Genomic DNA, 14,822 nt, shown 5'->3' on the forward strand with positions numbered 1-14,822 from the left:
GGTTAGAAGACTAATAAGCCTCACTGAAAAAGAACCAACACTTGTACTGACAAAGGCCTTACAAACAACATTGGGAAAACCTATCATCCTGAAGACAAACTAAAAGTGAAACACGCAAACCATTATGAATGTGAAGTACGCAAGAGTGAACCCGACTGAGGGATGCTGACGAGAAGGGGGCAAGTCTTAAGTCCCAAGAAACAGTGTGCCGGCAAACGTGAACCCGGCCGAGGGGTGTCCATTGGAACTGTTTAAAAAGACATTAAGATTTGTGAGCGAAGGAAAAGCCATAGTGAACCCTGCGGAGGGAGGCTAAAAGTAAAGAAGGGTCAGCGCCCGGAAGAGAGGGAACTAGGGGGTGAAGAATCATCAACCAAAGCAAAACCAGGAAACAAACGTTCTTGTTGTTGAAGGAACTTTTGTTTTGCTGTTGAATACGACAGGCCCTCTAAGGCAAGCGACTTTCAAGAGAAACACGACTTGGCCATCGAAGGTCCTGATAGCTGCAAGTGGAACTGTCGACTCATGCTGAGAAAGCTCGAGTGTGTACTGTGCTCCAAGATCCCATCTTACCCTGTGCACAAAACGTGGGGAAGGGAGATCCAAGCTACTATATCCTGATATCTTATTTATGAACACTTCTTTCCTTTTCTTGAAAACCATTCCACACCCTTTTTTGTATTAGTTGTAAGGTGGGCAATAGGTTTCTTAGTATAAGCCCTTTTTATTTGACACAATGCCACAAGGAGTGCCTTATTTTCATTTGATAGCCGACACTTGCGCCCATCTTAGATTTAGGTTTAGATTAGACCTTTTTCCAACCCGCATAAAGTTTAATAAACACCCTTGAACTGTGATCACTTGTGTCTGTCTTTACTATTGCCACCAAGGGTTCCTCACAGTGGACACATTGTAGAGTTGTTACATTGAGAGTTCTGCTTTACTTTTGTTCAAATAGTAACCTTCTCAAGGATAAGCACCACTAGAAAAGCAATTGTATCAAGCCTGATATGGATAACTTCAGACAGGACGCCCTGATCATTTTAACAGTAGATCAACTGAAGGATGTGTGTAAGGTCAGGAATCTCCCCGTTAAAGGAAAGAAAAATGAATTGATTTGTATTTGTATTTTTGTATTTGTTTATTATTTATATCGCGCACCATACCCTGAGGTAATTGGGCGCTGGAGAAGACTTATAATTTACATACATGGAGTCGGTGGTACATACATAGTTAGAATTACATACAATTGGTTACCTAAGGACCGAAGATTACAGAAGGTCCGGAAAAAAAACATTTATGGCATAACATAGGTAGACGTGCAAACAGGCGAACATGAAGAATACGTTCTGGGAAGGAGCAAGGTATAAATTAGGGTCCTTATTGGAGAGGCTTAATGCTCAGCCAATTTTTGATTCCAGATTTGAAGGCCAGGAGGGAGGGCTCTTGTCTGAAAGCCATGGGTATGGAGTTCCAGCATTTGGCTGCATGGACAGGGAAGCTGATTGAAAGATTGTTGAATTATCAAAGTCTGAGGACAAGGGCTGTCAAGAAGAGTTGGAGGAGTCTCAGGATGTGAGCCCCTCTGCACATCAACAAGCTCTTGGGCCTCAGCCTTTAGCCACAATGAGCCTACCAGGTCCAGTACTGAGTCCAGAATTTGTCTCTCTTGAAAAAAGTGAGACTTGAGTTAGAGTTCAAAAGGCTCCAAAGGCAAACTGAAAGTAAACATCAATAACTCAAACTAAGGGAAATGGAAATGCAACATGCTCTTGAAATGAAGAAATTGTCTCTTGAAAATGTTTCTATCCCAGAGTCTTCTAGGTCTTCCAGTCCTAAGAGACCTTGCATACCTAAGGAAGCTGTGAGTATGTATGAGCTGAAACTTGATATTTTGGATTGGTTGGGTGCTTTTGAGTATAACTATGGGATTCAGGGATTCACAGGGAATCAGTTGATTCCTTGGCTTTTGTCTAGACTCCCCCAAGTTGCAACTGATGCTGTAATGGAGGTGGGGGAACTTGAAAGGTTGGAGTATGAAAATGTGAAGCTAGCTTTGATAGCTAGATTTGGGAAAACTCCTTCCCAGTACCTTAAGAGGTTTAGGACCCTCAAAAAGAATGATGGTACCCCTGGGGCTACCTGAGTATGTGCCTGTTTGAGAAACTTAGAAGGTTGGGTAAAGAGTTACAGAGTTAACACTTTTGAAGGAATGAGAAATCGGTTTATGTTGGAATCTATTTTTGATGCCTGCTCTCCTGAGCTGAGACAGCACTTGGCTGACTTTAAAGAGCTTGACCCCAAGAAGCTAGCAAAGGCTGCTGACTTGTGGGTTGCCAACAGGGCTACTCACAGGGATTCTGGGGCCACTCAGAAAAAGGATGAAGGGAAGCAGCAAAAGAAATATGGTAGAGAGAATTCTAATACCTCAAATCCAAAAGAGGGCCCCAAACAGAAAAAGGGTAAGCCACAAGGAAAACCGAAATAGGCTACTGAAACCTCTGGTGCCAAACCAGAGGGAGGTCAGCAGAAGACCCCATTTGTCAAAACATATGGAAAATGTTATGCTTGTGGGTCAACTGACCATGTGAAAGGGGATCCCAGATGCAAGGGTAAACCTTCAGGGGTCCACACTGCCTCCTTAGCCTTCTCCCCAGAGGAAGAAGTACATATGGGTAGTGGAAACCTTCAATTATTGGCTGAAGACACCATTGGAGTCTCTGCCAGTGTTTCTTTAGTGTCCCTGGGTCTGCAGCAACAGCAGAATTTAGATGTCTATAATTCTATTCCAGATAACACAAAATAATATTACATGGACAGTGTACTTGTAAATGGTCAGGAGACCCCTGCCATTAGAGACACAGGGGCCAGCATTACAGTGGTGGATGACACCTTTTTCAAACCTGAGGATGTTGCTAAGGCACCCGAAGGCCTCACTAAGCTTGCTGGAGGCCCTGTCCAAATACTTGTTTCGACTACCAGCTCTCATCCAGTGCAACAACATGACTGTCAGAATACCTTTTAGTGTAAACAGTGAGGTGCTTGGGAGAGTCCTGTTGGGGAATGACTTTAAAACTCTTGGAGTTGTATCAAGCACCCCCAGCCCCTCCCAGTAAAAGGAAACAGGAGCAGACAAGGAAGGCCAGAGAGATCACCCTAAATGACTCTCAGGAGGTTGTTACAGGAGAACCTATAACACCCAGTCCACAGGAACTACTAACTGCTATTTCCAAGAAGAAAGAGACAAAGGGGAAACACCAGGTCTCAGGAAAGAAACAAGATAGCACTCATGTGCATCCAACTAGGACATCCCGAGAGGACTGTCCAAAGTCACACCTGTGACTACTCCACCAGATGAGGCGGAGTGTGAGAAACAACCAGGAGAGGTTGAATCAGCTGCTGAAGATTCAGAGCTGGAAGAAGACCTTCCCCCTGTTGGAGATCTGGATCCTAAAGACCATCCTGAGCTGCAGTCTTTACTGGCAGAAGGTGGACCCTGTAGGGCAGACTTCAGCAGAGGTCAAAGAGAGTGTCCTACTCTTGAAGGACTTTGCCAACAGGCAGCTTCCCAGCTGGACGGGCAAGAGCCGGGGAAGCACAGGTTGTACTGGGAAGATGGCCTCTTTTACAGTGAACCTACTGAGTGTATCCCAGGGGACTATAGGAGACGTGTAGTCCCTCAGGAGATCAGTTCCTACAGTTAGCCCATGAGATTCCTGTGGCTTAAGTTTTAAGAAGACCAAGGAAAGGCTTTCTCTCCATTTCTACTGGCCTAAATTGGGGTCTGATGTGGAAGTGTGCCTCTCACAGTGGTTGGAGTCCCTTTTGAGAGGGTAGGAATCGACATGTTGGTCCCTTAGACCCTCCAACCTCTTCAGGCAATCGATTTATATTGGTTGTAGTAGACCATGCTACTAGGTATCCTGAAGCTATACCTATGAGGACTGTTATTGCTCAGGCAGTTGCTAAGGCCCTACTTGCTATTTTTACCAAGGTAGGTTTTCCTAAGGAGGTTATCTCTGACAGGGGGATCTAATTTTATGTCCCACTACATGCAGGCCATGTGGAAAAACTGTGGAGTAACTTACAAGTTCTCAACTGCCTACCATCCCCAGACGAATGGGTTGGTAGAGAGGTTTAACCGTACTATGAAGAGCATGATAGGTGCTTTAGAAGAACCCCTTAGAAGAAAGTGGCACATTCTACTGCCATGCCTTCTCTTTGCTTATAGAGATGTCCCTCAGGATGTCTTAGGTCTCCTGAGGAGAATGACACACATGATGACAGAAGCTTCTGATAACTTAAAAGCAGGTCAGGCACTGGTGACGCAATTGCAAGACCAGCACGATCTAGTGATGGTACCTACAAGGCAGAGGGCTTTACAGGACAAATGGATTGGACGCTTCAAGGTTGTGTGAAAACTTGGAGAGGTCAATTATTTGGTGGACTTAGGCAATCCTAAGGAGGCCCCTGGGGTCTTTCACACCAACCGTCTAAAAGCCTAAATCTCTAGACTAGAAGTGGGAACTTTGCTTCTAGCCTCTGCTCAGGAGGAGGAGGAGAATGAACCTATACATGACATCCTCAGGGGATAACTTTTAGATGGGAAGATAGAAGGAGTTAATCTCTCTTCTAATCTGACACTGGAACAACAGTCGGCCGGCTCACCACTTGGGCCAATCAGGACGGAGTGCGACTTGAGTTGCCTAGGCAACTCAGTCCAGGGTGCCTAAATCCCCCTCCACCCCTCCTAAGTACCCCAGACAGAGTGGCACCACTTTGGAGGGCTTCTGTGGAGAAGCCCGCCAAAAAGTGGAACAAAGGGCTCGACTTGGGTTGGAGTCACAGAAGAGAACACAAACGCCATTTTAGAATCAAGTTTTGCCAAAAAATACCAACCGGAGAATTAATATTAATTAAATAAACCGGCGGTATGTTCGAGGCTACCGTAAATAATAAATAAAGATAGTAGCCTAAAACAATGGGAAATCCCATAGGAAATATTCGCGGTTGAATATTAAAAGTAGTATCCACTGCCACCAGCCAAAACTCGATCCGGGGGGACGGAGACGTGCCCCCTCGACTAACAGACCCCGGGGCAATTGAATTGCCCCAGCCAGTACGTCCACAATATGATGGTTTGTACTGGTTCTGTTCAGAATTTAAGACTAGTAAAGTCAATGGTGACTTTACATGCCCCGGGAGGCAGTAGTCAGTCCCAGGGTATGGAGTCTATACTGGGGGGTCACTATGACACCCCTGTGTTACTGCACTGAGGGTGCTGTGTAACACACATCACAAAAACACATGAAGCCCTATGGGGTAAAAGACCCCATAGCCCATTAAACACATCTAGATTCAAAGAAACACACTCAAATCATGCCCAAGAGTGAGGGTAAAAGAGTCTCACTCTTGGCAGGAGAAAAAAATAAACCCCAAAAATCCAGCAAAGCTGCTGGGGGACTCACTAGGTTAGGAAATTCAGCCTAAACAGAGAATTCTCCCTAACACCCACTGGGGGCTGGCTGTCCTGACTGGACAGCCACCCGCCCCCTTCTGTAAACTGCAGGGAGAGTTTGCAGAGGACGAGTGTGAAATCCTGATAAAAGGTGAGATTACAGAAGCAGAAGGCAATTAGACCACTGGAACAGAAGATCCGAAGAAGACTACCAGAGATGACTGCAGCCCGAGGGGCGTGGCTTGGCAGCCATGGAGTAGGCTGCATCTCTACAGAGCTCCGTGATCCGACAATTGATCCTGGAAAGCGCGAGCTGCCTGACAGCAGGTTGCTGCACCAGAACAGCAGTATGGATGTGTGAATGTGATGGGAAGAAGCATCATGTATTTATTAACAAATTGACCCAGGCGAACGGAAGATCTGTCACTTTGTGTCTCGGACCGAGAGCAGCGGCAACAACAACAAGATGGTGGTGTCCCCAGGACAAAGGGACCCACGAAGCCATCAGGAGCGAAAGTGAAACGGGCTGCTGAGGGAGGCACAACACACAGGCTGCAGCAAGCAGACATGTGGCCGTGACAATACAAGTACGCAGGCCTGCAGGCAGAAGCGGGTGGCGAGCACGGAAACTAGTGGTGAACGGAGGATGCTGGAGACTGCACGGCACGGCAAGTAGAGCGTATGGTGGCTCGTTGCCGTGCGTGCATGAATAGAACTGCGCCCCCAGCCCCCGTGAAGACCGGCAGACACGGGAATGCACAGCAGGTGCCCTCCCAGGAGTAGGAACAGCAGTGTGCATTCGCGCAGGGTATGCATTGCTGACGGCGGGGACACCCGCTGGAATAACAGCATGACGGGGGTCTGCGGTTCGTGAGCCGCAAGTGTTGCGCGGGAAAGGAGGGAACAGCCGCGGAATGACACACCACATACAGCATTTGAGTACTAACTGTGGCGAGTAAGAAATAGAGGACACTCGACCTGGGAAGACATGCCCTCAGGATCATCGGATTAGCACAAAGGACTATGTTGCGCGGCCTGGGGAATGAGAGCGCACACGAATGTAACTGATACGCGGCCGCATGCAGGCTGGAAGATGTGCGCTGAGAGCTACGTGTGGGCTGGGGAGTTGGATCGGGTGTGCGCCACTGGAGTTGGAAGCAGCTGGAACCCTGCATATCACATGGCCAGCAAGCGGCGGCAAGCAGACCCAAGTTCAGTGAATAAGGTGACATTGTACAATGATCGTTCCAAGAAGCCATCAGCATTTAAATAGAAGCTTAAAGATAAGCCAATACAGTAAGGAGTGGGGAACGGTCACTGGGAGACAGGGCTGGACAGCAGTGGACCCCCTCCAACCCTGAGGTCGATTAGCATGGAGCTTTCCAGTAAGGGATGGTAGAGCTGCACATTGCCCCCCTGAGATGCTGCACACTGTGAAGTGACCAAGCACAATATTTTTGAAACAAGTGAGATGGACATTAGAACTAAGACATCCATAAATAACACGCACCAGGAATAACTGGATAAACAGGCAAGCTGACGTGCAGGCGGCGGCACGGCATAAGACATTAAATGCGGCCACAATAAGGGGAAGGTACAGCTGCAGGCAAGACGCTAGGCCACGACCTGGGAAATCAATCACTGGGGAGCATTGATACCCATAACAACGGACGGAAACACATGAGAAGCAGGAGTTGGTAGCCCCTGGTGAGAACAGCCCCTGGGGCACAAACAGGGCGGAGCAATGTCTGTAAGGGGCGGAAAAGTCAAGGGCAAGCAGCCCATGAAAGACATCGTTGCCAAGTCACAGCAATCTCCCACCACCCCAGCGCAAGGTACGGTAACTGCACCGGCAGATGTGGCCTCTCCACGGGAGGACAGTGCAATCTTGACAGCCGTAACGGAACTGAAAACATCATGGGGGGCAGCGATGGCAGACCTGAGAACTGCACTGGGAAACAAAATAGATACAGTGGGAATTGAGGTCAATCTGTTGAGACAAGATGTGAGAGCTCTGGCGGAACGAACGAGCGGCATGGAAAGTGCGGTGAAGAATAACACTGACACTAGCACAAACAATGCCATGGAAGTCCACGTATCGAAGGATGGGCGAGATGCAACAATATACGAGTGGTTGGTCTCCCGGAAGGGGAGGAAGGGCAAGACCCCATGAACTATGTGGAGAGCATGATACTGCAGGAGGTGGGAGCAGGCGAGCTCTCCCAAGGGTTTGCAATTGAGCGTGCACACAGGTCTCTGATGAGGAGGCCGCAACCTGGAGCCCCTCCTAGAGCAATTATAGCAAACATCTTGAACTACAGAGATAGAGAGAAGATATTGGAATTCTTCCAAAAAGGAGGGACGTTAACAAGGGCGTCTGCGACCATCACTGCATATCCTGACTACACCATGCAGGTGCAAAGACAGCGGTACAGCTACGTGGCAATAAAGAGGAGACTGCGCGCAGCGAGATACAAATATATGTTCCTAGACCCCGCAAAGCTCAAGGTTTTCCACAAAGGTAAAGCGCACTTTTTTGACACCCAGGAGGAGGCGGAGACGTGGCTGGACGCAAACGGCTGTCCGGAGTGAGACGAGGAGCAAGGCCAGCGAGAATACGATAAGTGACTATAATGCCATGTATGATGGTAGGAGGGAGGAGGGGCCCAGTGACAGTGGCTACAGAACTGGTACACAGAATAGTTTCAGCAGATGTTAAACATGGGACATTTGGACAGGTGGGACTAGAATATCACCTGCGAAATGCAAAATGGGCAGCAATGAGTGCGCTTAGCCTGATACATAAATTAGGAGCTACGAGCTGGAGAAGGCCTACCACAGAGCAAGAGAATAGTTAGAACGCTGTTAGGGCGATATCTCCCGCTGTGCCGCGAGTATGGCATTTGCTGGAAAAGGGCTAGATGCGGGGGTGCCTGATTTCCAGGGATGGAGCTGGGCATCAGTTGGGGAAGGGTGGTGAGTGGAGGGGATTGCAGTGGAAGTTGGGGCAGGGTGGGAAGCGGGGAGGGGGGCTAGGGGGGGGGAGTTGAGGTGTTTGTAGCTGGGGAGAGTTTGGGAGGGAGAGAAAAAGTTGGGGTACGAGCCTACACCCTGAAAAGACGAGATATGGACTGTATTTGTGGAGGGAAGATCAGGAACCTAACACGTCATGGGAGACCTTAAAGTAGTCACCTGGAATGTCAGGGGGCTCAATAGCTATTTAAAAAGAAATAAGGTTATGATGTACCTGCGCAGGCAGAAAATAGACATAGCCTTGCTACAAGAGACTCACCTAACGCAAGAGAAGCTGGAGGTGGTTCGAAGGAAGTGGAGGGGGACCGTTGTGGGTGCAGCATCTTCAGCCTATGCTAGAGGGGTGATTACCTGGGTGGCACTGCATGTTCCGTTTCAGTTACTGCACTCTACGGTTGAGCCAGATGGTAGGATGGTAATAATAAGGCGGTTGGTGGAGAACAAAGAAATATGTATCATAAACACATATGCCCCGAATCAGGACATGGCGGTATACCTTAAAACTCTATATAGCAAACTCAATGTGAACCTCGGGGGGGATGGGGGGGGGGCAGTGATTTGGGGAGGAGACTTCAATTGTGTACTAGACCCGAAAATGGACAGATCAGATGCCAAAATAGATCGACCCACCCCAGCTGCCAGGGTGTTGCAGTCTCTATTAGCAGATTTCGGGTTAGAGGATGCATGGAGGTCACACCATCTACAGGACAGACAATATTCACACTATTCGGCCCCCCAGAACCTACACACTAGACTGGACTATGTGTTTGTCACACATGAACTAATGATAGAAATAGCGCAGGCAGAATACAAAGCGAGGGTCCTCTCGGACCATTCGCCGTTGATACTAGCATGGCAATACCAACCCCCGAGAGCTAAGATACCGACATGGCGCCTCCGAGCAGAATCGCTGAAAGAGGATGTTTTTGGGGAGGACATGAGAGAGGAAATAATAAGCTATTTCGAGATTAATACTGGCAGTGTGAAGACAGCGGGTATGCTCTGGGAAGCTTTTAAAATAGTAGTGAGAGGGATAGCCATAGCCAAGTCCAAGGGGTTACAAGGAGGGATTTTGAATGAACTACAGGAAGCAGAAACGGAGCTAGAAGCAGCATTAAAAAGGGGAGGTAACACTAAGGAAAGCAATGAAGCAATACTTAAGCTGCAACAGAAATGCATGGGATGCTGGGAGAGGTTGTGCAACCTTGTTAGGGAGAATTCTCTGATAAGGCTAATTTCCCAAACCTAGTGAGTCCCCCAGCAGCTTTGCCGGATTTTTGGGGTTTGTTTTTTTCTCCTGCTAAGAGTGAGACTCTTTTACTCCCACTCTTAGACATGATTTGAGGTATGTCCTTGACTTGTTATGTGCTTATGGGCTATGGGATTTCTTTTTACTCCATAGGGTATCGTCTGCTTTTCTGTATGTGTAGTACACAGCACCCTCAGTGCAGTACCACAGGGGTGTCACAGTGACTACCCACATATAAACTCCATACCCTGGGACTGACTACTGTCTCCCAGGGCATGTAAAGTCACCATTGGCTTTACTAGTCCAAAATTGTGAACAGAACCAGAACAAACCCACATATTGTGGAAGTACTGGTAAGGGGTAATTCGATTGCCCGTGGGTCTGTTTTCGAGGGGGCACTGTCCCGTCCGCCCTCGTAGAGTTTCTGGCTGGTGGCAGTGGTTACCACGTGAAATATTCCTCCGGGATATTCTCTATGGGATTTTCCCATTGATTTTAAACGCACCACTTTTGCAATGTTAAAGATACTGCCAGTTTATTTATTTAATATTAAATCACCGGTTGGGTCTTTTTGCCAGAACTCGACTCTAAAATGGCGTTTGTGTCCGTCTCTGTAACTCTGACCAAGGTCGAGCTCTTTGTTCCACTATTTTGGCAGGCTTCTCCACAGAAGCCCTCCAAATGGTGCCAACTCTGTCTGGGTTCCACAGGAAGGGTGGAGGGGGGAATTTGTACCCTGGACTGCATTGCCTTAGCAACCCAAGTCGCACTCTACTCTGATTGGCCCAGTGGTGAGCCGCCCGGCTCACCACTTAGCATGTGTGATTGACAGCTAGGCTGATGAACTGGGGTTTTTCTGGATAAAAGCAGGGCCTTTGGGACTGGAACTTCAGAAGTCGCCACAGGACCTAAGAATCTGAAGAGGGACGAAACTGAGCCATCTGCAACGACGACACCACCGGTGAAGCCCTGCTGCAGCCACCTCACCACTTTCCCAACAACAAGAGAATATCTTCTGCTGGACGAGTCTACTTCCCCTGAGCTGTTGGGATCAACCGGTTCGCCCTTTTCGCCTTCCAGAGAAGTCTCTTGGTCGAATCGCCCGTGCCAAGCACCCCGGCGTCCGGATAGCCAAGCTCACCACTTTTGTCCGCGAATAAAAGGACCGCACCTTTTAATCGGGAACTCCGCGGCTGGTTTCATCCCGGTGCAGTGCAGCGACTCCACGTTCCCTCCTTGACGAGATCTTCTCTTCCCCTGGTCGGAACCACAAAGTTCAACCACTGCCAGGAACAACTGCCCCTGCTGGAGCTTCCTTTCTCTTTAAGGTACTGTGTCCTGCCTGGCCTCCCTTTCTACAGATTTCTAAAGGTGACCCTTAAATTCTTGGCTTCTAAATTGGGTTGGCTCCAGGCCTTCTAACTATATCTTTTGACTCACCCCAACCTCTTTTGAACACTCTGCAAAGACTTTCAGTGCACTTCATTGTGAAACTCTGTCTCACAACCTTACTGCTCACATTGACCCCTCTTGAGATAAGCTTGGCTGCTCGACCACACTGCCAACCTGTGTAGTTCAAAGGTTGGGTCCCTATTGCCAGGAGGGCAAGGTTATTGTAGTGCACCCAAAGGGTACTGCATACAATCTTGCCTAACAAGTTACACCAAGCCGTTTTCCTCAGAGGAGTGTAATTACTTGGTCTGGCTGCTGGTGGTCCACCCTTCAAAATACACCTTTGCAAATAAACAGAGGGGTTGAAATCTACTATTATTGAATACAAATCTCATTTCAACTGGAATGCCTAAATGTGAAGGGAACCAAATGCAGTAAGACTCTACAACAGTAAAACAATACTTGTTAAATGGCACAAAACATTAGTTTACTACTGCAATAATGGGATGATGGGCAGCCCCTTTTCTACTCACAACATCTTGGCGGATGCAATAATGTTCATGAGGCATTAATAACAAGGCTGCGCACATTCCATTTATAGTTTAATTCACACATGTTTTGTCGCAATATGAGGTTCACCACTCTAGGGGCATAAGCACACTTCTAGCTCAACAAGGAACGGTTAGTGGGACACATGCAACAGAGAACTACTACTCACAGGAATGGTTGGCAATGGTACATGTCCGTTTGCTTTGGCACTTTCATGCATCTCTCGCCGGTGTTGCTTCCGGAGTCGGTAAGGTGGAATCCCACCATCACTGTGGAGAATAAATGCAAGAAAAGGTCAGCCATACATTAAGGTGCATTTTTTTAACCTAACTTCATTCCAACTCCAACACAGACAATGTAGCTTGGAATAGCTACACTATTTTGACAAAAAGTAATATCTATAGGTATGGTCTGGTAGGGTTTATTTATAAAGCGCCAACACACAGACAGTGTTTCAAAGTGCTCAAGTGTGAACAAAGGGAAAAACAACAGTCGCTCAGAGCCCTTGAAATTCTGAGATGATAACGGCCTGCACAGGCACAGTATGTGAATATGATACATTTAACAGTTGAAATACAGCAAATTGGCCTGATGGCGATTCTGCAGTTTTTACAAGTGCACATTAAGGGGTTAAGCCAAGGGAGAACGGACATACGATTTTCAGGCAGAGATGCATTCAGATTGTGCAAGTGCAAGGCGGGCAGGAAGGGGAGGGGGTCCAAGTGCACCCAGTCAGTAGAGACTGGGGTAAGTGCGGAGAGATAAGCTCTCTTGGATTTATTTAAAAGTGCAGTGAGGGGGCGGGGTGCAGGGCCCTGAGGCAAGTGCAGAGAGGACTGGTGGGGTGCCAGGGACCTGTGAGTCTCTGAGGTACACCAGGCGGCCAGTCAGCAAGCTGTATGGAAGAGGAGGGAGAGATGGAAAGAGCAGAGAGCTAGGTTATCAGGGTAGGGGGAGAGAGAAGGAGGAGGAGAAGAGGAAGGTCTTGAGGGGTTTCCAGAATTTAAGAAGATCAGGCTCAAGACAGAGGGTGGCAGGGAGGCTATTCCAGAGGGAGGTGCCTGCTGACGATAAGGATCTCCCTCTAAATCTCTGTTTGGAAAACCAGTTCACTCGCAGAAGGTTGGAGGTAGATGAGCGGAGGGCTCGAGAGGGACAGTATTTAGGTAGGCAACGTTGCAGGTAAGAAAGGCCCCAGAAAGCCTTGTGGACAATGCAGAGGGTCTTGAATTTGATCCTTGGAGCCAGTGAAGGGATTTCAACGGCGGACAGATGCATTTCCTTGGCTTGAGGCCAAGGATAACTCTCATGGTTCTGTTCTGGATGAGTTGCAGAGAGCACAGGGAAGCTGTGGAAGAGGCTATTAGAGTAGTCCAGCCTAGAGAGAAGCAGGGCTCTGGAGCCAGTGAGACGCTGGGGAAAAGTGAGAAAAGGTAGAGTGTCTCTTAGGAGGTGTACTTGAGATGTCAGAAATGTGAGAGAAGAAGGAGACCGTAGAGTCGAAGATAACCCTGGGGTTTTTGGCCTCAAAGAGGATAGCAATGTGGATAGCATAGTGGATAGCATTTTTACGCAAACATATTGAAGGCAATCAGGGTCACCGAATTTAAACTGCCAACTTTCTTACTTGGGGCAAGACCGAAGATGAAGTCGCCAAATCTATCATTGCAAATCAGAATAAGCATATAAGCAATCCTAGTGGAAGTGCAATTCATTACATTAGTTTAACCAAGCCAGTTCTGTCTGAGGCCTTTGTGAATTCAGTTAATACTTTTTTGTTCATAATGCCTATGTTAAAATGTATATTTTCAAGGACATGCTGCCATCTCTTTGTAAGATATAGACTCTCTGTGATTACCCCTGGATTTTTAATCTAATCACCACCCAGTGAGGTAGACTGGTGAAGCCCTGCACACCGCCTAACTCATCCCCCTCCAGACATCCCTTTCCTGTTCACCTTTACGTGATGCAAAAGTAATTGCAAGTTAGTTTGATGCAAGTGTAAAAAGTATCCTGATTTCAGAAAGACAAGCCCTTCCAGTGCAGATGGCGAAAGAAACTATTTTTTTAAGTGCAGACGGAATGGACAAATGTTATCTTGGCAAATATCTATACTTTTATAATCTGCTGTACTAGAACTAGAGGTCTGCCTTCCCTTTTGGGTTGGGTTTACATGCCTCATCTTAAAGTTAGTGGTTTTATAACCCTTGGAGGGTTGTACAAAAACAACTTAAATGCCACACCCAGCAATTTCATCACTGCTTTGCCAAACTGTGCACCGTTTCTGTAGCATATGTCCAAAGCATAATGTTATATGATAAAAAAAATCATTTGAAGATGGCCTGGCTGTCTGACAGATGTGTGGAGATCGAGACACCCCCAAGAAAGGCAATACTCGCACTATTCCGCCCTACAGCAGTTGCATACGAGGCTGGACTATGTCTTTGCTACGTCAGAGGTAATAACAGAGACTACTCAGGCAGAATAGAAGGCAAGGGTCCTCTCGGACCACTCGCCCCCTGGTTCTTGGCTGGCAATATTGCCCCCCGAGAGCAAGGATCCCGACATGGCGTCTCCAGGCAGAGGCGCTTAAAGATCCCTTTTTTAGAGAAGATATAAGGGAGGAGATTATAAACTACTTTGAGGTGAATACGGGTAGCGTGGACTCGTCAAGCCCGCTATGGGAAGCCTTCAAAGTGGTGATGCGAGGCGTAGCCATAGCAAAATCTAAAGGCCTGCAAGGTGGGATCCTGGCCGATCTACAAGAAACAGAAAGGGAATTGGAAAAGGCACTGAGGGGGAGAGATGACACAGAGAGACATGGAGCCGATACTTAAAATGCAGCAGACATGTGCGGAGCAATGGGACAGACTGTGCAACCTTAACTATAAAAAATATATAGAGACAGCATGCGGGAGGAGACAAAACAGGAAGGCTTTTGGCATGGTTATACAAGAGTGAGATCCCTAGACCCACCATTAGAACGATAAAGAGAGAAGATGGCAGTGTAGCTGACACCCAAGAGGGAGTTAATCAGGAGTTTTCAGATTACTATAGGGTACTATATCGGGATGAGGAGGGAAGCAGCTATGAAGAAATAATAGAAACACTGGAAGACATAGGTCTGCCTACGATAAGTGC

At 47.6% G+C, this 14,822-nt stretch overlaps 1 protein-coding gene across 2 annotated transcripts in view; it reads right to left on the minus strand.

Annotated features, from left to right (window-relative positions):
- Nucleotides 1-14,822, minus strand: part of AXIN1 (axin 1) — a 486,191-nt gene that overhangs the window by 307,051 nt on the left and 164,318 nt on the right. For both annotated transcript variants that reach the window (XM_069646773.1, XM_069646774.1), the window contains exon 4: nucleotides 11,851-11,950. In XM_069646773.1, the coding sequence (XP_069502874.1) occupies nucleotides 11,851-11,950 (100 nt within the window). The remainder of the gene's footprint in view (nucleotides 1-11,850; nucleotides 11,951-14,822) is intronic.

This window comes from Ambystoma mexicanum, chromosome 2q, assembly GCF_040938575.1.
Source record: "Ambystoma mexicanum isolate Mex_15411 chromosome 2q, UKY_AmexF1_1, whole genome shotgun sequence".
In the NCBI taxonomy this organism is placed as follows: domain Eukaryota; kingdom Metazoa; phylum Chordata; class Amphibia; order Caudata; family Ambystomatidae; genus Ambystoma; species Ambystoma mexicanum.